The sequence below is a fragment of the Corvus kubaryi genome, unplaced genomic scaffold, assembly GCF_017639235.1.
Source record: "Corvus kubaryi isolate FWS band 111438036 unplaced genomic scaffold, C.kubaryi_AGA036_p1.0 74, whole genome shotgun sequence".
Lineage (NCBI taxonomy): Eukaryota > Metazoa > Chordata > Aves > Passeriformes > Corvidae > Corvus > Corvus kubaryi.
Window position 1 is genome coordinate 9,462,421 of NW_024582061.1, and position 22,931 is coordinate 9,485,351.

General features: G+C 37.9%; 1 protein-coding gene across 6 annotated transcripts in view; it reads right to left on the reverse strand.

The window, feature by feature from the left end:
* Window positions 1–2,640: 2,640 nt before the first annotated feature.
* Window positions 2,641–22,931, reverse strand: part of FGD4 (FYVE, RhoGEF and PH domain containing 4) — a 105,337-nt gene continuing 85,046 nt past the window's right edge. For all 6 annotated transcript variants that reach the window (XM_042050606.1, XM_042050610.1, XM_042050608.1 and 3 more), the window contains exons 7-17: window positions 20,538–20,694; window positions 19,299–19,437; window positions 18,316–18,374; window positions 17,546–17,692; window positions 16,119–16,291; window positions 13,916–13,946; window positions 13,650–13,745; window positions 13,123–13,248; window positions 10,993–11,133; window positions 9,701–9,841; window positions 2,641–9,522 (exon numbers count right to left, since the gene is read on the reverse strand). In XM_042050606.1, the coding sequence (XP_041906540.1) occupies window positions 9,265–9,522; window positions 9,701–9,841; window positions 10,993–11,133; window positions 13,123–13,248; window positions 13,650–13,745; window positions 13,916–13,946; window positions 16,119–16,291; window positions 17,546–17,692; window positions 18,316–18,374; window positions 19,299–19,437; window positions 20,538–20,694 (1,468 nt within the window). In that variant the 3' untranslated portion in view covers window positions 2,641–9,264. The remainder of the gene's footprint in view (window positions 9,523–9,700; window positions 9,842–10,992; window positions 11,134–13,122; window positions 13,249–13,649; window positions 13,746–13,915; window positions 13,947–16,118; window positions 16,292–17,545; window positions 17,693–18,315; window positions 18,375–19,298; window positions 19,438–20,537; window positions 20,695–22,931) is intronic.

The window sequence follows — 22,931 nt, forward strand, 5'->3', positions numbered from 1 at the left end:
TTTATGAGTCACATTTTCTTGTGCACACTCCTTATGACTGGCACAATTTTAAGTTTAAATTGGAAATGTAACAATTGAGCATACGTGATTTACAACATCACAACCTGCTTATAAGACTAAGGGTAGCAGACACTTCATGTCTCACCTGCCATGTTTTGCTTTGCACTGCACGGTTGTCTTGAGGCATAGGGATGCAGGTCTTTCCACGTGAAATGCAACTGTAGGATGCACTTCAGCAGCTAAAGAGCATTCAGTTAATAGGACTAACTTAGTGCTAGTCTGAGATCAAATTCCAAAATACAACATAGATAAGGCAGGCCTTTTGCTAGTGCTGTGTCCCAAAACCTCAGGCTATAAGAATTGGATTTACTTTGCAAGAAATATTCAAGTAAGACAAAACAGGTAAGGCAGGTAGTTCTATGTGCTACATAGTACGTCTAAACAGAACTACAATGAAATCTTATCTTCTTCCATCACAGGGTAATAAATTTAAATCCACACTGAGAGAAGGCTTCCCTATTCAGTAGCAGTCAGAATCTAAAACCCATTTCCCCAAAGCAGGGACCCTTACTTAGAGTTTGGAGAAGGGAGTTGGGAATATGACGTTAAAACATATTCAAAAGAGAGCACAAACCTCCAGCCTTGTTTCCAAACACAAGCTCACAGAGTCAGAGATACAAGTTCAGTGTCCAGTGGACCCAAGAAAGAGTTCATTTCCACATTCTCCATGCAAGAGTGCTGCGACTGCCCGGCTCCCAGACAGGAGTAGGAAGGGGCAGAAGAGAACATGAACTGGAGGCCAAAGAGAGGGTAATCCCAGATTCTGCTCCCAAGACAATCTCCATTTCTGCAGCCATGGGTTATTTTAATATTACAAATGCATAAATCAAATTCAGAAACCTTTGGAATCTATATGTTAAATAAGGTAGTATTCAGTAAAATTAATATGAAGACGTTTTGGGATCTAGAATCTCATTTTACCTTAGATTCCCAGCTAAGTATCTATTCCATAAGGAGATGCTTCTGACAGCAGAAATTTCCTTCATTTAGCAAATAAGAACATATTCAAATTTGGCAGCTGAAATTGTTAATGAATTTTCTTGGTAAGATCCTGATGGTTGGAGGTCTTGTCAGTTCTGTCTGGGGCAGGCAGCACATCCTGCTCATGACACCAGAGCTTTGTGCTTTCGAGACAGAAAGAGCACCATGCAACACAGATGTGGTGTTCCTCAAGGAACCAAACTCCACGATGTGCATCCTGACTTACCACGTGAACAGGCTCTGGTGAGGTTAAATATTGCCATGGCTGCCTGGTGCACTGGCCCCAAGAAGGCAGGGGGTAAACAGCTGCCAAGCAAAATGGTCACAATCATAAGGATCCCTCTGCTTGTCCATTAGAGACACCACAGGACCCTCCAGAGCAATTTATTTAAAACAAACAAGCTCCAAACACTGTGTTTGCCAAAGGCTGCCCTGCCACTTCTCGAAGGTCAGGAAGTTCATGCAATGCCAAGAACAATTCCGTGGTAATGAGGCAGTGATAGTCAGGCTCTTGGGGAAAGCCAGAGGAGGAAACGCCTACCACTTCCTCACCAACCCTGTACTTGATGGGCTCTGGACAATTGGCTACCACATAGAATAGCAGTGCTTTTTAACCCTGCTCATTTAAAGCAATTAAGTAGGAGCTGCGGTGACGCGCTTCCTGTAGTTTGAGTTTTATAATTGTGTTCTCTTATTGAAGCACATTTTTAGGGTAAATGATATTATTTTTGTCTCCATGCAGAGGGCATTGCATTGTGCTTAATGAGGAAAATGAGGTTTGGAACAGAGTTAACCACAGTGCAAAAAAAATCAGAAAATTTAGTGGGGAAAGTTACAGAAACAGAAAGGGAAGCATTACTCTCTGTGGTTAATCAGTGCTTATTTCAACTACTGATTTGTTTACGGTGTGTGCAAAGAGAAGATGTAGAAATGGAACAAAAATTCTTGTATGCAACTCCTTCCAGACAGGAGCCAAGTGCTACAGTAACTTTTCCTCTGTTTTGAGGCAAGTGTTTTCTGCAACATTGTGCCCACCTGCAGAAGAATACCAAGAATAAATCAGATACAGTCAAAACAGGTTTAACATGTGCCGAGGATGGAAATTGGAGGCAACTGCAACCAGTTTTTGTCTGTTAAAGGACACATCCAGATAATTACCTGATCATTTTTTGCTTGGCAGCACCACTAACTCTGATCATGCTGATCACTTAGTATTGAGTAATACTAAGAAAGATGTGGGGCTATGCTGAATGTTTTCCTTTATTTCTGCACTTTTCTACGGGGATGGCGATATAGACGTCCATAAAGCACTCACATAACATTCCCATTACAGAAATCTGGATGAAACTGTGCAGGATTGCAGAGACCACATCTTTTTTCTTTCCCACCTAGGATGTCATAGCATTAAATAAACCCTTTATAAACTCAGAATACATCTTTCACCAACTTAGCAGCACTTGTGAGTAACCAGCACTTCAGCAAATTAGATACCAGTGTTCCAAACCAGCTCCTCACCGTCGCACACAAGAAACACAGCTTAAAGGTTTAATCAGCAAAATGAGCAGTAGGTGGATGAAAAAAGAGAGTCAACTAGCAATACTTATTTAATGATGCTTTTATTTTACAGGATACAAATTTCTTTTCTTTTTAAGTACTCAACATGAATTAAAGTGCTTAATTTTTACAATTCTCCACCCACCTTAGGATCAAATATACATATATTACAGAAAATATGTACAATATCTTCAACTTTTTTTACATTCATATATTTCTTAACCATAAAAATGATGACTTACATTTGCACAACTTACAATGGCATTTTTATTTCACCTTTTTAATATTATTCACTTTATTGCAAAACCAAAACAAATTTACACCTCTTCCAATTATTTTTTTTTTAAGAAACATTTTTGCAATTAAAATCAGAAATGCTTCCATAATGAAGGGAAATTAACATGTATAGCCTGTAATTCTGATGTCAAACATTAAAATGTTTGAGTTAGAATGTATCAATTACAGCTGATACAGCTCCCACTAAAATTAATGCATTAATCTGCCTTAAGGGCTGCAGACTAGAAAATACACTGGTAGAAAAAATAATATTTCTATCGCAAACTGTTCTCTACATGCAACAAATTTGGCTTAAAAATACCAGGGCACATAGATGCAAAAATGCTTTGCTAGAGTTCCCTCTTTTCTGAATGTTTCCACCATAAATACTTAACGAATCTATGAGGATGAGCCACAAACAGAAGTAGGCTGGTGTTATGCAGAGGCTGAAAACATGTTTTATTCAAAGAAATCTCCTTGAGGATTTTGAGAAAAAGCACATGCTACATTCACTTGTGCTAAGAAGAGGAAAGGGTGAAACAAAATGCCAGAGTTGATTCTGGGAAGATTAAATCACAAGATTTCAAAGAAAGCTGATTGAAATGCCTCACTGGAATTAGCATGTTTGTGGGAGCTTTTGTGTTTGTTTTTATAGGCTGAAATAGTAAACATGCAGATCTACCTCAATCTTTCTCCCTTTTCTGGAAAGCATACTCAACACAGTCATTATACATTCTATTTTGAATGCAGCACAGTGTATTTTTTGATTGTGAAATACTGCTTGAAAACAAGCCATCTGAATAATAGTCTCAAATACATAAATACACTTATATACATATACACACACACATATGCATATGTGTATATACACACACATATGTAATCATTAAATTAATGTTATGTTCTGTCAAAGGAAAAGGATTTAGGAAACAATCTGGCTAGCAGATTAAAACTCCTATCTGAGGAACATACTTACAGTTCCATGGGTCAGAACCAGCTAGATAAATTCCTCACACCAACAGGGCCATAGACTAGAGAAAAAAACATTAACCCCACATATTTAATTTCAGATTTCAAATAACAGTAGACCACAGAGACTAAGAATGATTCCCGTTTCACCAACAGATTTATCTTAAGGATAGTCAGTTCTACCACAAAATTATTTCTCTCCAATCACTTACTTTTGGATATATATTTCCAGCTGTTTACATTCACCCCTACATCAATTACCTCCAGACGAAAACATGCTATCTCAGCAGCTCCCAAACTGGTGGAAGTTTCATCTTCCACAAATGTCCTTATATAATGTAAGGCAGATTCCACATGGATTTAAATCACTGAAGGTATAATAGCTCCAGCAGGCCTGTACTAGTTTAGAGCAGCTATATGGAGAAAGACCTTTTTTTATTGCTTAGGATTATTTCTACATGGAATGTTTATTTCTTTCCTGAAAGTCTTTCCTTCAGTATAAGAAATAACTACCCTCTGTGAATTTTGTTTAGTCTTTCCTTGACATTAAAAGCTGATGATTTTTTAATACTAGCTATGTGGTGATGAACCCAAACAACCTGTCAAGTGTTTCCACATCTTTCCCACTTGTTGTCTTTTTTAAATATATGTATTTTTTTTTCCCTATGACTCCACTCTAGAGCATACTTCTATAATCTCACCTAAATTTTACTTAGGTGGTAGTGTATTTACTCTATATTTAATCAGTGCCTTGTCTTCATCCATAATTTGAAAACATGAAGAATAAAAATCCTCTTTTCTATGAAAGGAAGTTAGACTCTTTGAGGAGATTTGTAAAGCACTTTGAGATGGTTTTGCATAAAAAGGTGCTACTATATATACATGCAATTAAAGTGGTTTAATATTCTACTCCAAATAGAAGAGAATGTTTTGTACTCGCAATATCTATTTTGCACATATAAGTTAAATACATTTTGGAATAAACAAAACTACTCAGCATAAAGCGATTTGAAAATACTACATGATACAGGTTTTATAGCAGCTCTTCAACCAAGCAGGAGTACCTGATACCAAAAGAGAATTTTTAGAGGGTCTGGAGGAATGGTGCAGACATGCAGATATTATGATACACTATTTTCCCATGGTAGGGGGAAAAATAAGTAATTTCAAAAAATATATTACTATGATCCAAAAATATTAATGATAAAATTAAGTCTTGTTCTGGTTGAACACAGATAAAACCACTAAAATAACTTTTGATCTGCTTTAAATCGCACAGAAGACCGATCACTTTTAAAGTGAGAAACAAGTATTTCTTGAACACAAGAGTTGCAAAATTTAAATAATTCAGCAGAGCCATTCACATGCATTCATGCATTATGAATGAATGCTTAGTTACAGTTTATTCCTTACACACAGAGCTTTATGCTCACAAATTTAATGCCTTTTTTCTTTTCCTTGAAGAATTTAAGAATTTAGTTCAAATGGGAACAGCTTCTACCTTGTTAGAATGATGGTTTTCATTTCACTGCTTTGGTCATAGTTCTTAAGCCACAGCAGCTATGACTTTGCATTTGTTCCTCTGCAGTCCTAATTTACAATTTAAAGTTTGGGATGCTGTAGGAGGGCTTGTCTGTGAAGAATGAAGACAACGGGGTGGTTAAATTTAGAAGCAATTTCTCCATATTCTGATGTGCTTGAATAGTGGTAATACATACTTTTCCCACAAAATACACACAGAACCATATATTTGAGTGCCAACACATTCTGACTCAGAGGGAACAATCCTAACCAAGCAATTGATTATGAGAACATAAAAGGGGTTTCACTAGGGTAAATAAAATATCGTGTACTATATAAAATTTAGTGGCTGAAAGCAAACATGAGGCTAACATCCAAACAAACAACTCCCAGTGCTAACTTCATTTCAAGTTGCTTATGCCCAAATGCAGGGCTTCATCTGAGAGATGCTGCAACCATTCAAGTAGCTTCAACTACTCAATACCATTATAACAATAAAGCAGCACAGAAATTCCTACTTCTAATCACTAAACTGGAATGGGGCTTCCTACCTGGCTTAGAATTAAGTTTGCAGGAGCTTAGAAGACAGAGTGTACTACACAGCACCAAGTTGGATAGGATGTTGACCTGCTGGAGGGCAGGAAGGCTCTGCAGTGAGATCCAGACAGGCTGGATCAATGGGTTAAGCCAGCTCCATGAGGTTCAACAAGGCCAGTTGCTGGGTCCTGCATCTGGGTCACAGCAACCCCCTGCAGCGCTACAGGCTTGGGGAAGAAAGGCTGGAAAGCTGCCTGGTGGAAAAGGACCTGGGATTGCTGGTTGACAGCAGCTGAGAATGAGCCAGTGTGTGCCCAGATGGGCAAGACACACTATTATATCAGCAATAGTGTGGCCAGCAGGACCAGGGCAATGACTGTTCCCCTGTACTTGGCATGGGCAAAGCTGCACCTCAAGTGCCGTGTTCAGTTCTGGGATGTGAAAGACATGATAAGAAGGACATGGAAGTGCTGCAGTGGGCCCAGAGAAGGGCAACAGAGCTGGTGAAGGGTCTGGAGCACAAGTCCTGTGAGAAGTGGCTGAGGGAGCTGGGGGTGTTCAGCCTGGAGAAAGGAAGGCTCAGGAGGGACCTTATCGCTCTCTACAACTCCCTGAAAGGAGATGATGGCGAGGAGGGGATCAGTCTCTGCTCCCGAGAAACAAGCAATAGGACAAGAGGAAGTGGCCTCAAGTTGTGCCAGGGGAGGTTTAGACTGGATTTTAGAAAATATTTTGTCACCAAAGGGGAGGTCAAGCATTGGACCAGGCTGCCTAGGGAAAGGGTTAAGTCACCATCCCTGAAGGTATTTAAAAGATGTGGCACTTAGGGACACGGTTTAGTGGTGGACTTGGCAGTGCTGGGCAATGGTTGGACCCAGTGATCTAAGAGGCCTTTTCCAACCTAATTAATTCTCTTACTACAGTCATACCATCATATGTTCAGTACAGCTCAGTCCTTCCTATCTGAGAACTCCTTTAAAGCAACTTCTTCCTTTACGCTCAACAACTTGACCATGGGAAACTGTTTTGATACGTTGGGATGTGGTAAGACAACTCTCCATATCCCACAATTGCACCTGAGGCTCTTGTAGAAGATAGCCACTTTTGGGAGATGGCCGTGAAGGAAAGATTGCCACCAAGAGTTCTGCTAGCTTACCTGAATGTTCCCCCATCCCTTGCCAAGGTATATGCAAGATGTATTAGCTAGGGAGACCTTGGAAAAGATCTGATGGTACTCACCAACATGAACCAAAACAGGCTTGAGCTGCCCCTTGCTAAAGGTAAACACAGCTGCCAGTAGAAGTAATTTAAAATCTCTAAGAGAATTACAGAAGAGCTTGCACATCAGATAAAATTAATACTAGGGTTATATCCAGAATAATCTGGACACAGGGAGCACCCAAGGAAGAGAATTCAGAACTGACATGCACCAAGTCAGCTGGAGAGTTAGTACTCTGCCATACCATGTCCTGATTGCTATTAACACCGGTGTAAAGCTGTGGAATCTAAAGGCTATTGTAGATCTTGGACCTCTGCAGGTGAGAGCAAAATCCATCCCACTGACATTAACTTACACAACATTCTTATGAAGGAATGATGGACACTGCATGCTTATGTATGCTTGACACTACAAACAGATATTAATCTCTTGCTAAATGCAAAATGTGTTGGGTTTTGGTCCCTGCAGTGTTGCAGAAAGAGTAAAGAAGGTGTAGGAGTTCAGTGAATAGTTTGTTTGACAAACTCATTATAAAACCCCAACAATTTAAATCTGTTGTCATGCTACTAACAAAATTGAACCTGAGCTCTTCAGCTTGACATGATTTAAAACACAGATTGCAGATTTATTAAGTGAGACTCCTGAATGTTCTTATGACAAGTTGATTGTAGAAGTTACATATTTTCCTTCCTTTAAGGGTTTAAAAAAGGAAAGACAGCAATGATTTTAGTTGATAGTCAGTCACTACCTCTGAGTTTGCCATATTTCATTCAAGGATATTACAGTAAAAGTTTTAGGGAGGTCATTTGCCTCTGTGTATAAAAACCCTAATAGGAATGGAAGTTCATAAGGAACTTAATATTGTAAAGCCAGTGAGTCCTTATACCCAGAAGCAGAAAACAAATAGTTAATAAAATTTCAAATTTGCAAGCTCAGACTTCATACTAAATTTTTATAAAGCAGGCTCTACTTTAAGACAATAATCCTTGAAGATTGTTGTCATAAATAAACGTTACAATACCTAATCTTCTACAAAAATTAAAAAACTTAAGTTCAAAATGTTTTGTTCCAATAACCATAATAGCAAAAATACATGTTCCCAGAAGGTTGCTAGAATCTGTTGCTTTTCTCAAACCACATACTGCATTTGAGCAACAAACTACTGCACTCTTAAAAGCTACAGTGATAGGACACTGAAGAAAAGCCACTACTTGTTTAAACACAACTGGAACTCATTTGTTCATTGCATGCCACTTACATTACTGCTAATTTTTTGATGCATAAAAGTATCAAGATCATTAAGTGTCAGCTATTAAAACAAATCACTGAACAGTATTTTTCAATTTAGGACTGTGTTTAATTTCAAATAGAAAACATGCTTTTTTTAAAAAATAAATTATTCACTAATAAGAACTCAGTATCATGAAATCAAAGCAATAATCAAGTATTGTACATTTTTAATACTGTACATATATTATATATAGTTTTCTCATATTTTAGGTATTTATTCCTAGATTGGAAATCATTAGATTGATTCCTTGATAAATTGAAACCTTAAAAGCCAATATACCTGTGAAAGCAATTTGCATTACTTTAATTAAAAAGATACAAGTGAATACAACATATGTACAGAACTGTGGAAATCAACCTATAAACTACATACATTAAACCAAACTGTCCCTGCATATTTAAGTACAGATCTATTTTGGCAATGTGGAGGTATATCTTTTATCCTGTTGCAAGTCCTAACATGTAAGTAGGAAGCTTCAAATATTTGCATTCTTAATGAAGGTAGCAAATGTTAACTGAAGAGCAACTGGATTAAAAAAAAACCATTGCATTACAACAAATAAGTAGTACAGTAAAGTTAGTAAGTATTTTTAATAGCATTCACATTTTTTAAAAAAGTCTCTGAAATGGACCTGTACACCACTTTTATTGACAGAACATAAATATAAGAAAAAGATCCCTAAAAAGACCAGAATTTTTTCCCAAACATAAAGTGCCAAGATGTGTATGGTAGGAAGAAGCTTCTTTTTCTTTTTTTTTTCCTTTTTTTTTTCCTTGATTGAGCAGAGAAAGGTTAACACAAAGGTTAACCACAATTTCAATTGAAATCTTTTAAAAATGCCACGTGTTCTTGAGCTTCAGCATTCAGATTTTTTAGAAGATTCAGGCTGCTCTTCTAAATTCACTTGCAGTTCATTTTGACATTCTGGTGTCTCACCTTTGACAGCTAAATGAATAACTTTTAGCCACTTCTGTTTCAGTTCCTCATTGTCTGCAGCAAAGCTGTGCACAGACTTGGACTGGGTCAGTTTGAAGCTGTGGGGGAGGTCAGCACTTTTTGGAGTGTCATCCACTGTATAGCCCAGAAGAGGAATTGTAGCCAGAGCTTTAACATCCTGAGAAGAAGAAGTTCTTTATTAAGAACAGCCAACTAATTGCCCATTACCTCTCATTTGCTATACAGGCTGGTGAAAACACTTGGATCTTTCCTCCATTCCCAAGCTATTTGACATCTCTTCCTCAAATATCAGTGGCAATAATTACTAAAATCGTTTCCATTTCCCCTGTACATACCTGTGGAGCACCGTACATGTAGAGCACAAGGGCCTCCTGTTTGGGTATGACACACCATGCTTTCTGCCAGGGCTTGGACTTCTCCATGTACTGAAGAAAGCTACATATGACACTATTTCCAGAGACTTCTGCAGATTCAATCTAGGAGATAGTATAAAGCATAAAAAGGAAAATAAACTTTCCTTCAATAAAGAGTAAGAACAGAAAAGCAATAAGTTTATCACCATTCCTATCAAATCTTGGATAGTATCTGCAAAAGAGCTTCAGGAAATATCCAAGAAAGATCATGAAGGAGTGGATTCAGGGAGAAAATATGTATATATATATATATAAATATATATAAAAAACACATACAATCACAAAACATATTCCCTTAGCATGTGTAATCTGTTCCTTTTTTCATCAGTAATTTTGGATTATAGACTTCTATATCACTCCCATTTTCATTTTGCCACCACAGCCAGCCTTTCTCTGTATCTGAGCACCTACAACAACGTCTGATTTCCAAAATAACACCATATTAGGCACTGAAGTGCCACTAACTATCCAACATGACAATTTATCTATTTTGGCAGTCAAAATATTATGATGGAATCAAATTCAAACACATCTCTAAGAATCATATAATCACACAAGCACTAATCCTAGAGAAAAGATTAGATTAATTACTTAAAATCTGTAGATGGAGTAACACACTACTCAAGTTAAATAATGAACCTGAGATGATAAGAAAGAACACAAAATGATTATGTGTTAAAATTTCCATCGATCTTGACTTTTCAGATGCCAAAAGCTGAGGGCAACCTGACAACTTAAAGATCCATTTGATTCATGGATCAAAACCAGTATCTTACTACTCAGGCTCTGAAGAGCAAATTTCTCCCCCATTCTCCTTGTTTCTATCCCCAGTTCTTTCAGTCTGGGTGTATATTTTCAAGAATCACTGCGGTAGCAGTGGGGTTTGTTGCTATTAAAGCTTAAGTGCAGAAGAAGAAAACTGAAATTTTACAAGGAAAGGCTAAATTTTGTCACAGGAGCTGATGTAATTGAAAGAAGCAAGCAAGTTCTAAGGTTCATAATTCTCTTAAAAAAATATGAAAAGTTGCAAGAAACAAAGCAGTTTTGCAAAGGTGAGTGCTGAAACCCAAATCTATGGAATGGGATGAAATTGAGCCAAACACTTTCTATTTCTCAAAGAGGAAATAAACCCTGCAAGAACGCTACCATTTTTCACCTACTGATGAGCCAAAATGATTGCAGCTATACATATATAGCATTCTTGAATGGCATACCTCCAAGATGCCCTTCCTCTTCTTTTCTTCACTGTCTGTACAACCAATTATAACATGATAGCAGTCCTTACAGACTTTGTTCAATTTATTGCCATCATATTCCAGATGTGCTTTGTAATCAGAACATTTCCAGCAAACCACCTTAGAAAAAAAAAAAAAAATTTAAGTATTTATAGAAGTTTATTAAACTATAAATAAAAATTAGTAGTATTCTATTTTGTAGTATATTTTTAAATTATATACAAGATAATATCTTTATAACATGTCAACAATAACTTACTTGAAAATAATGATTTTCCAAATTTGTGCCACTACTTCTTGACTAGAAGTGCTTCTTCCTATTTACCTGGTGGAAATTTTGTACTTTGCATAAAATCACATTAGGCTTTTCATGATATCTGTAGTTTACAGTTAGGTATAGAATCAGAATATAGCACAAGCCATGCTGGTAGTTTCTTCACATTCCAATCTGAAAGGGTACATTTACCAACTGGCTTTCTATATAACACCTCAGAAATGAGGTCAAGTGAATGAATGAAGCCTACAATTGAGATGACCTTTTAATGATAAAGTATGATAAAATCAGAAATTGCTGGTTTTTAAACTTGCTAATAAATATTAGCATGTTTAAATGTATATATACCTATATATAAAATTCACAACTTCAAAATCCAATCATAAATACACAGAATAAATAAGCCAATATCACACTGATTTTTCCTGATTTCTCTTTTCAGTATATATGTAACTGAAATGCAAGAGAGATCTGAGAGTTGTTTCATTAGAAATGTTTCTCCACAGAATTCTCATTTCACATGAAAAAAGATGCCCTGAATAAAAAATGTCAGTGTAGTTTTTTTCAAGAAAGAAAGGTAAATAAGTGGACTTGAACCACTAACAAAGCTTTATTGTAGACCAAGGCTTTGCAGTACTAATCTAGATCACCACCTTCAGCTTGGAGCTCTAGACAATGCTAGTTAAGTATTCCCAATTAGTCACTGCTAGGAAGCCACCACTGCTGGCCCAAATTAACTCCCATGAAAAAGTGTTTTAAATTTAAAGTGCAAGGAGAAGGTGTGGCTTTAACATTAACAGAATTTTAAGACAGAAAGATCTGGGGGTAAAACCCTCATATGAAAACGGTACAGTCAGTAATTCACAGCTTCTGAAAAAGTCTCTAGTGTCCTGGGAAGCACAAAAGCAGCGTTATGAATGCAGCAAGCCCTCCTGCCACATAAAAACATTCGAAAGAAATCACGCAACACACCCTGTACCGCAAATGTTAAAGCTGAGCTTGTACCACCATCTGGTGGAGAAAGGCAGAGCTGCTGGGTGGCAAGAGAAAGCACAGTCGGTATGTTTGCCCTTCTTCTGTTAACTTCTCACCACTCCCAAGTCACACTACCGCTGTTTGGTGGTTGCTCCCAAGTTGGATATGTTACTGCAGCATCCCACACGGAAAGCAAGCAGCAATACTCTCTCCCCACCCTCACACTCCCTCCTTCCCTGATGCTTTGCACATGTTCACACAGTTACACACTGAACCCAGCTGGGAACAGCTCCAAGTTGACCTAGTGAAAAACTGCAGGGTTTCATGGCCTTCTGGTGAAGAGGAGACAGCCAACACTGCCTAAAATAATGCTGGATTATGCCATCTTAACATGGTCTTGAAACTCTTCGTCTTAGTAGAGGTGTCTCAAAACTAACAGTATACTATGTGCAGGGCCCTGGGACATTTTACACAAACGTACACTGCTCCTAATGGCTTCCAAATTCACCAGGCCAACTGAAGCAGGCAGAGGGTTCTTGGTGGTATGCAGAGCTGCTTCTTTCAGCTACAAATGCAGCAACAGACTTCACAGCACTGGAACAGGCTGCCCAGAGAAGCTGTGGATGCCCCATCCCTGAAGGTGTTCAAGGCCAGGGTGGATGTGACACTGAGCAACCTGGTCTAGGGGAAGGTGTCCCTGCCCACAGCAGCAGGGCTGGGACTAGATGATGCTCAAGGTCCCTTCCAACCCAAGCCATTCTATGATTCTGTGATGACAAGGAGCCATGAGAAGTCAAGCAGGTGCTTGGAGACATTCCTGGGCCTGCTGAGCAGCTACAGGCACTGGGGTTTGCACCTACATGTCCACATGCTCGGCAGTGGTGCCTCCTCCTCGTCAGTGCATTGAAGGGTTCCTTGCATTTCATGCACATGGTTACTTCGTTGTCCCGGATCCACCTCGGCGCTCTCTTCCCAAGCTCAGCGTTCTGAAGGGGGGGTGGAAGGGGGCAGGAGGAAGATCAAAGAATAAAAAAAGCTAGTAAAAAGTTGCACAGTACTTGAAATAGGGAAAATAATTATTCTCTTCCTCTGGAAAGGAAATTACAAAACATAGCTCAAAATGCATTTTGAAATCTATAAAAGAAATAACAAAGAACCCATGGTGCGTCACTGAAAGAGTGCTCTGTTACATGTCTCAAGAAAGAAAGAGACTGGTTTACAAGATTTGGCATTATGAAGAAAAACAATTACTAACAAGATGACTGCTTTGTAATTATTCTGCTATAAGAATGGTGAGCTTGAAAGCAAAGTTCCTGCCAAACTTTTTCCACTCATTGAAGAACACAGTGGGTATTAAGAGGGTTACAAAGAAATAACAGCAGCTTACAGAGACTTCAACAGGCATGTCTTCATATTCTTTAGCAATAGCATTTCTGAAGGTTTCATTCCTCTGCTGAAAAGCTTCAATAGTACTCTGAAGTGCCTAAGGAAACAGTGGAGAAATTCCTCAGACATGGTAAAATTTAAAACAGATTCTGCATTCTGACCACTTATTGATCAGCAGAGAAGGTACAGACAGAAAACATGAATATTACTTTTCTGATTGCTTCAGTGAAAAAGTGTTTAGAAAATAAAGAATGTAGATGAATTTACCTTTATCCATTCTTCTTTATCCTGTTCAGAACTAAAAGAAATATTTGACACATTAGTTTGAGACTAGTTCAGGAAACATTATCCCACTATCAACAGCTTCTTGCAAAAGCCAAGTAATTCTGCACTAATTCTCAAAAATTTAAACAATACTAATTGTTAACTGTCCAACTTGAAAAAAAAAAAAACAAAAAACTAAACAAACCAAACCAGAAGACAAAAGTTAGAAACATGAGAATTAACAGTTTGGTGTATCTGGCTCTCCAAAAGTGGCCTCCTCCTTGGATAACGTGTTGGGAAAAAAAACCTGCTGCACCATGTAATACCTGTCACACAAAATTTAATTTTTCTGTGGGTTGCTCTGAAGGATGCAAAAGAGAACCTTTACAACATGTCGATTAAAACAGCTCCCCACGTGTTGTTTTGCAGTATCAGCAAAACTTTTAAGCAAGCAGAATCCTAAAGAACTGTTTGCCCTTCCCACACACCATCTGCATGAGGAAGAAGAAACCTGTCCAAGCAGTCAAAATCATTCTTCCTACCTGCTTACAGTAAAACCCAAAAGCTGAGCTGTTAAGCATAGTACCTGACCAGCAACCTTCCAAAGAAATCATCTACCAGCTGTTTAAAAACACTGAAAATGTAATTGAAAATGTAGTCCAATAGTAGTTTGAAAACATAAATATAAGCCTACTAGTAAAGAACACCCCGAGAGTAAGTGAAAAATTATTACAGTGTTATACAAGCTCATGAATTAAGGATGTTAAGGCATAGGGTACATACACTACTCAAACATTAATGCAGATTTTTCTAATATAATTGAATAAGAGCTTGTTGGTACTTATTCCTTCATAATTTTGTACAGACTTTAATGCGTTCTAACAATGATCACAAAACAAAACAAAAGATGAAAATCTGTGCTTCTCACACCTAAAATAAGCTAATGCAATAAACTTTCTCCTACTGGTAATGTAGGAAAGTTAACAAAATAAACTTAGTTTGTTGTATCAATTTTCTCCCAATTCAAACATGACTCAGAAATGGTATAGCCAGATACCACCTTTCACCATTGAAATGGGTATATGGCATAACAATTTTCTTAATACTTAGCAAGATATCATACAGTAATTTACAGTAGATGTGACTGATAGCCAAAAATACATCCCAGAAGTCTTGCAGATCTTAGTGGAAAGCTTTTCTTGTGTCATTTTTGAAGTAGATATTTAATTTCAAATTGAATGAAAGTGTAGGTAAACAGCTGTTATCTTTGCACATTCACTGCTGTAACTCTCATTCAATATTACAGGTTTTCCATAAAGGAAAGTAGCTTGCAAATTCATTGGCTAGCAAGCTATGGTTTGTCCCCAAATATAATGTGCCAGCACTGAACTGGACCCACCATGGACATTTTCCTGCTTATTTAGTCCTCTCCTCTCTGCAATGAAATCCTGACTGCTAAGAATGGGACTTTTGAGCAGGCATAAAAGAAGAGGAGGAGCATCTCTCTTTATTTGAGTCTAGACAGGGAAGATTTAGTCCAGGCAATGCAAAAAGGTAAGGGGAAGGTAACTCAGCAAAAGGAGGATACAAGGACTGATAAGGAAAGCAGAAAAAGTGCCAGTCAGAAGAGTGCAGCTGGAGGAAAAGGACCCAAGAACTAAAAGGAGACCTTGCCTTCCAGGAGCAGGTTGATACTTGGGACTGGAAGAAAACAAGTAGATGGGAAATGGGCCTGAGGAACAGAGGAAAGCAGATGCCCACCTGCTGCTTCAGAAAACTCTGTTCTGTGGAGATAAACCCACCAGGGGGGAGAGCTTTGTTGAGCTCTGTGCCCTGAGGCGAACAGACTCATTGGTACCAAGGCAGCTCAGATCCCAGAGGCACCTCTGTGTCCTAAACACACTCAGTGTCCTAAAACACTTCAGTCAGACAGGCTGCCTTGGCACTGCTCTTGATTTCCCAGCCAGCCCATTCACAGCTATCTTGGGCTTTTCTGCAAAGTTAGGCAATGTGCTATGAATCCTAGATGCATCTTCTACTCAGAGAGGTTCTTGGACTGACAATGCATGTTTTTTTGGCAGCCTAGGCTATTTTTCAAAACACCAATATTACGATGAAATCCACTGCATCTTTCTTCAAATCTGTTAATCCACTCTTCTGTGTGTACATGTTTGATCTCAAGAAACTGGCTAAAAAGTCTGCTTACCTGGCCTGCAACTCCAGTGTCCTCTCCTTTCCAGACACTTGGAAAGTGTGTGGATATTCTTCATTATGAGTTTCTATAATCTTCATGCCATCTATGCCAACTCTGGTTCGAACAGAGAACTTTGATCCTACCAGGCTGAATTTGGGGACGCAGTAGAGCAACATATTGTTAAACTGGGGAAAAAAATAAACACATGGTTTTGCACTAAGAAAAACACAGCTAAAGCCAGTTTGTCCACTGAGAGCTGGACAATATCACAAAGCTAGACTTGGTGGGTGAGAAAGCAGGTCCTTTCCTGATCAGTTCATACATGACAAGACCAAAGCTCTAATGCAAGACAAGTTCTGTTTCTTATTTCTTTAGAAATGGGATTCAGGGACAGCTTCAGTGAATGTAAGAATAATTGTTCTGTATATGCAGCACTCTTCATAGCATTTATTATCAAACTGTACTCAAACTAGATATTCTCTACCAGTGTAAAGCTTTTTAACAAGACACCCATTCTTGTGCCCCAATTCTGCAAAACCTACTGTAAACTGCAGAATAAGGACTCTTTCTTTCAGTATATACATTTATATTTCTCCTATACCAAAATAATTTGGTTTTGTACTTGTTGCAACCAATGTTATTTGAAGACATTTTTTGTCTTTTCTCCAAGACAAAACAACATTTCGTAAAGTTTTTATTCCCTGAAACCCTCCATATCACAGGGGGAAAAAATAGTACATGAGCAGGACAAAGATACATTCCTTTATTAAAGTTAGAACTTTAAATAATTTTTAAATGTCTAAAGCCCCAGCCTAGAAGCTCAGTTATTAAATCAGATATAAAGTGTTTAATTTTTTCACATTTTTCCCCTCTCATTTTTCTCAAAATTAAATATTAAGAAGAAAAACTCATTTCCGTTAAATCCTATTTCATAGAAACCCCAACTAGACTATTGCCTAGTCTGTATCACAGGCACATTTGAGCTTGTCACCTCTCATATACGGGAGCATCACTTAAAGCAGCTGCCTAGCTCCAACTGAGGTCTTACTATTCAATGATTTCTCCTTTTGTTTGAACCACAGATAAGCAGGAGCTGTGCCTCAACATCCCTTCACTACCCTTTATTAATCAGAGGGTGGGCCGTGCCAGAGGCCCATGAGCAAAAATATATCAGCAATTTTCAATGCATGGGAAGCAACAAACTACACCAAACCTTTTCCAAGGGAGTTGTAAGGGACCATGGCCATACTTTTTGAATTCCTGCTGAGAGGATGACCTGCTGCGATAAAAAGCTCCCACACAACCACGAGACTTACTGGGACCTCAACACACAGTGTATCAGGACAAATACCCTAAGCTTTTACGTTTCAGTTTAATGAGAATTTCAAAATTCTCGTGCTCTAGGGTGTGCATCTGTTATCAGCAGCCACCCTACTCACCAGGAAAAGATACCGCTCTTGAGCAGATGTGTTGCGAGCAGCGAGTTTAAGGATCTGTCCTTCTTTTATCAGCTCATTTGAAGGGTTCACGATGTCCTCCTCTTCTCCCAGCATCTCATATATCTCTAACAACTTCTTTAGATTCTCCTTTACAGTGAAAATATAGTTACAAAACTTATTAATTGAAAGCACAGATCTTTATGCGTGTTTAAATGAAATAATGGGAGCATGCATAAATCTGGGGACTCTTAGCTTTTAAAAACATATTTATCCCCAGTATGTGTGCTCTGACTGATTAACTTTGTTGATAAAGAAAGAAGTACTTTTAGAAATGTTATATCCTTGGTAATTTTTAAAACACGGTTATATGTACAGTCTGCATAATTTCTTGCCCAAAATATCTCACATTTCAATTAAGTTCCTTCCATCCCAGCCCAATCTGGCAGAGAAACAGTCACCGCTCTTTACAAACATTATCCTGCACTGACAGATACAGATGAACCAAGGTTAAGAGTTCAGTGCAGTGTCAGTGATTTGAGCCAGGAGAATAACTAAATCTGTCCCATTTCCCACTTGAGAGAATTAGCTGCAATGACAGATTTTGTCTATCATTTCCAGGAGCTGTATAAATACACTAAGTAGGAACAATCTGACCCAATTGAAACCAATTCTTGCCATTTTAAGGAAGATCTGCAATTCACTCTCCTAGCTTCACCAAATATTGAAATATAATATACTGAAAAGTGATCAGGAAAATAAGGATCATTTACCATCTTTCTTATTGCACTGTTCGAGTGACTTGCTGCAGTGGATATAATTTCCAGGGATTCTAGACAGAAGAAAAAGAAAATAAGTAAAACCAGTAAGTTGCATTTTCACATTAAAAAAAAAGGGGGGGGGGGGGCCCTAATTCTATAAACATGTTTGGTTTTTTATGTAAATTACAAAGTACAATAAATTTCTTCCGTTACCAATAAAAAGAAAGTGGAAAGCATAAAAAAGTCAGCTACCAAATAGAAATTATAATATGGAAAGATCAGAAGAGAATTATTGCAGATTACTGTAGCACTTCAGCGCTTAGAATCACATTTTTCTGTGACAAGAACAGTCATGGTTCTCTCCCTCCTTTTCTCAAAGTAATTCAGAAAGTCAAACTATATTTTCCAGTTGAAACAGCTCATCTTACAAGTGTTTACTGTATTGGTACTAAAAATGAAATATTTAAAAGAATTATCTGGCAAGTGATTTTGAAAACTCCAGGCAAATATCTTGAACTGTTCTTGTGTAAATGCAGAGAGGAAGAAATTTAAAAGTTGGCTGTGCTTTTTCCCTGCAGAAGCTTATAAATACAAGGAGTCTAACTTCACTGTTTTACAAGTAACAGTCACACATTCCAAATGTGCACAAAGCAAACCAAAATGCCAACAACACACACAAAAAACAAAAACAACAAAAAAAAAGCCACCACAAGCCCTGATCACCTGCAAAGCAAACAAATCAAAACCTGTGTGCTATTTCAAAACTAAAGCAAAACTTATGTGCTCCAAGAGAATACTAAAGGCTTTATGGTTTTTAAATTAACTTCAATTCAAACAGATTTTTTTTCAAAGAATCTTATGTTTCCACTGAAGAAATCCTATCATTCTTTTCATGGGTAATTCTTCACTTGATCTTTCCTGAAAATGTCTCTAATTTACAGTATGCTCTTACTAATATCTTATTACAGCTCCTTTAATGGCCTGAAGATATTTACTTTCAGCATCTTTCCAGTCTAGGGAATCCTGAGGCAATTTCCTTAGGTAGTCCTTTAGAAGCATCTCGTAGCGTGGAATGCGTTGGACTGGTTCTAGCATGTGATGTTGCAATGTCAAATTTCCACACACTTTTTCCTTCTAAAAAATTGTAAACATATTTCAATGAAGCAGGCAAGAATGTCATTACTCTATCGTAAAATAAAAGTCATGATTGATGAAACGTAAACAATGTATTTTGAAATGTGCATGACAGACCTTCTGAAAGAAAACAGAACTATTTTACCAAACCAGATAATTAGAAAATCTTCCCAAAAAATAACTGTAAAAAAAAGCTTTTCTAAGTATTTGACAGTCTTAGCAAAAAGTCTTACGAAAAAAAATCTTTTAAACTCCAGTGCATTTTAAATGAGGTTTGTGATAACAGACAAGAGAAATACTTCTGAATTAATAAGAACAGTTCATGACCACATATTATAAACAATCACCTAAATGGGCTACAAAGGTATATTTTACCTATCCGAGGAGGGAATGCTTTGAGTTTCATTTATAATGTCAACTCCCTCAGCAATGTCCCTCCCTCAAATGTTAAGATGTACATTCATTTCCATAATCTTAGATGCAATTAGATTAGAAAAACAAGAATTACATTAAATTGTTTTCTTCCCTGGCTTACAACCACAAGACCCCACAGAGCAGTAAAATTTAAGTAGAAATACTTTTTCCTATTTGTAAGTGCTCAGACTGCAGTAGGGGACACACCTGCCGATTCCCAGAGACACCCACAGGGAGCACCAGAGGGTGTGAAATGAGCCTTTGGAAAGGACTGGCATCCCGGGGCTCTGAAGCTTTCTGTGCTCAGCATTACTGTGAGCAGACACAGTGTTTAAGGAGGCAGTGCAGGGATCTAGAGTTGCACTGCTATGTCACTTTATCCTACAGTGGTGTTTACTTCTGGTATTTACAAAAAAATGCACTATTTTTTTAGTCTTCAGATGTTTCAGCCTTTACAATTTGCTCCTCCATTTTGCAGGAGAAAAATCTGGATTTTTGTGGGTGGGTTGCGCACATACGCTGGAAGGAGAAGGGAAAAACGCAGTGTGAAGTGGATAAAAACAACAACCTTCATTCTGAGGGATTTGTTATTTAATCTTCTCTTTAATCATTTCTTTATCCACAAACCTTTGTATTGTTATATATTGCTTGTGTTACTTGAGGATCTACGTTATTCTCACCATTACCTGAATGTCTTGAATAATGAATTTGAACTGAGGTGACCGTTCAGTCCACGTTTTCACCAATTCCATTGCATTGTCAAAATTCTTCACGTATTCTCCGTACATCTTAAGGAAAGGAGCCAACTTTTGCAGAATATCTCCAATCCTAGGGGTGGTAGTCCTGCAAAGTAAGAGGGTGGAATCTCAGAGCAAACAGGGAAGAAAAAAAGTCACACAAGGTTATAAAAGGTTTCAAGCGTTTAATAGAAAATCCTTCTGCTTGGGATCACCTCACGTGGAGTTCCAACGTAACCAGTAAATCGGAATTCACATGGAAAGAGTGTTTGCATCCCCTTTGATGATGTATAAGCACTATAGGTCATGTAGAGGACTAAAATAAGAAAAGCTAGAAATTGAAGACTTGAAAGGTTTTATTTACAAAACATAGCCTAATTTATTTTATCTGCAATTCCTTAAAACTGTATTATCTTCTTTTGACCATAATTTAACCTTTGAAATATCTAACCTGTGATTTGGTTTGAGGGCTAAACCCATACTGTACATCTTCCCCTCTGTGCCTTCTATAAATATATGTATTAACTTTTTTTTTTTAATTACTATTTATCTAAAGAAGCATATGAAGGAAAGATAATCCCTTGGATTCCAGTCTTTCGTGAGAACTTTCTGCATTTTTCCCAATTCCTAAAGGTATCTTCAGATAAAACAGAATAGTAAAGTAACAGATGGAGAGGCTGAGAGAAGCTGCACTCCCAAAGCACACAGGCATCTCCAAGAACTACCATAGGAAGCACATTTCATGTCTCATTTTCAAGGCCAGGCTCTCTGAATTTCTCAAAGTCTGAAATCAATGTTCTCATAGTGGTCTAAAGTGAAGAAATCTACTGCAATTACTTCTACAGTCCACTCCAACACACCACTTCTATGAGAGAAAAGCTGTGCAGAAGGGAAAAGTTATACTTGGATACTGAATATTGCAGGACTGTCAAAAACTGGTCCAGCCCCAGCTGCCTCTGCGAGCGCAGAGAGTTGCTGTGTAACACCTGGCAGAGGACTGGGGTTGGCAATGAGGGGACAAGGCAGGGTAGGAAGCTGGTCTCTGCAATCATGCTGTGCTCTTAGAATATTCCCAAGTATCTGCTACTGGTTGTCCTTGGGTACAGAAGACTCAGGGTATTCTATCTTGTTAGTTTGTTTGATAGTCCAGTGGAAGGTATCCCTGCCCATGGAAGGGCAGTTGCAATCAGATGATCTTTAAGGTCTGTTCCAAGCCAAACTGTTCTATGATTCTATGGCATGGGATCACTGTTATGCTCTGTTACGTTCTGTTACACATTTTCCGTGGGAAATACATTGCAACAAGGCTGTTTCCAGTGTTTTCAAGCCATGTGTTGTAAGAGATACTCAGCTCCAGCTGTTGCTCAACTCATTCAAACTGCAGCTAGCAGACAATTTCATTTTCACTTGGTAAGTTTAGATTCACACTGCTTTTTCTTCCAAAAGAGAGGGATTTGCTTTTGATCTGCTTTCCCAGTCACACAATTACGTATTTTTACTCTAAGTTTTCAATTCAAACCACAACTCAAGGAAAGAGTCAGAAATTTTTATCCAGCTTTTTTGTTGGAAGATAAAGAATAATTGAAGCACATAAACCTACCCCCAGAACATACTCAATTTCTTGTGTCTAATGAGAGGAGCTGCTGAGAAAAGACTGTATCTGGCAGAAGCTATTGTGCCAGACAATTTCAGAGACCAGTGATGGGGAGAGAAAATTACCCCAGATTTTTCTTTCAGCAATGATCAAAAAGAGATGTCTTCAACTACACCCTTTTTTTTTAACTCCTCCCAAAAGAACAATGTTTCAAGGACATTTTTAATAGGCTGTCTCAGGTACAGCACAAAGGTTGTTTTCAAGCAATGTGGAAAAGATAATATCTTTGTGATGCAATTTATTAGCTCTGCACCAAGAGTCAAAGCTTATCAACAGAAGCACTTTTCAACCTTTGAAAAAATACAGTTATACACACAGTAGTAGTGAGCAGTTTAGCATTTTGCAAATATGTAAAGTAAGGCAACCCATCTTCTGTGCTCTGTAACGCGTCTAGAGCAGAATTTTAAGATTACATCGTGAATTTCATTTCAAATGATACAGCACTGACATAATGTAGTGTGAGCTGTTTTTTTAACATCTAAACTCCACTTCTCATGAACATGCACTCTATTGTAACCCAGGCATTCATATTTCCTATCAGATTTTTTCAACTTTTGTTAAAAGAAACAGGGAGCTTTACCTTACTCAAGTCACTCTGCTGGGAACTTAAGGTGTAAGCTTTCTTATATTTCACAGTGCTTACATTTTATTGACTTTCTTGCATTATAAACTACACAGAGGTACCATGT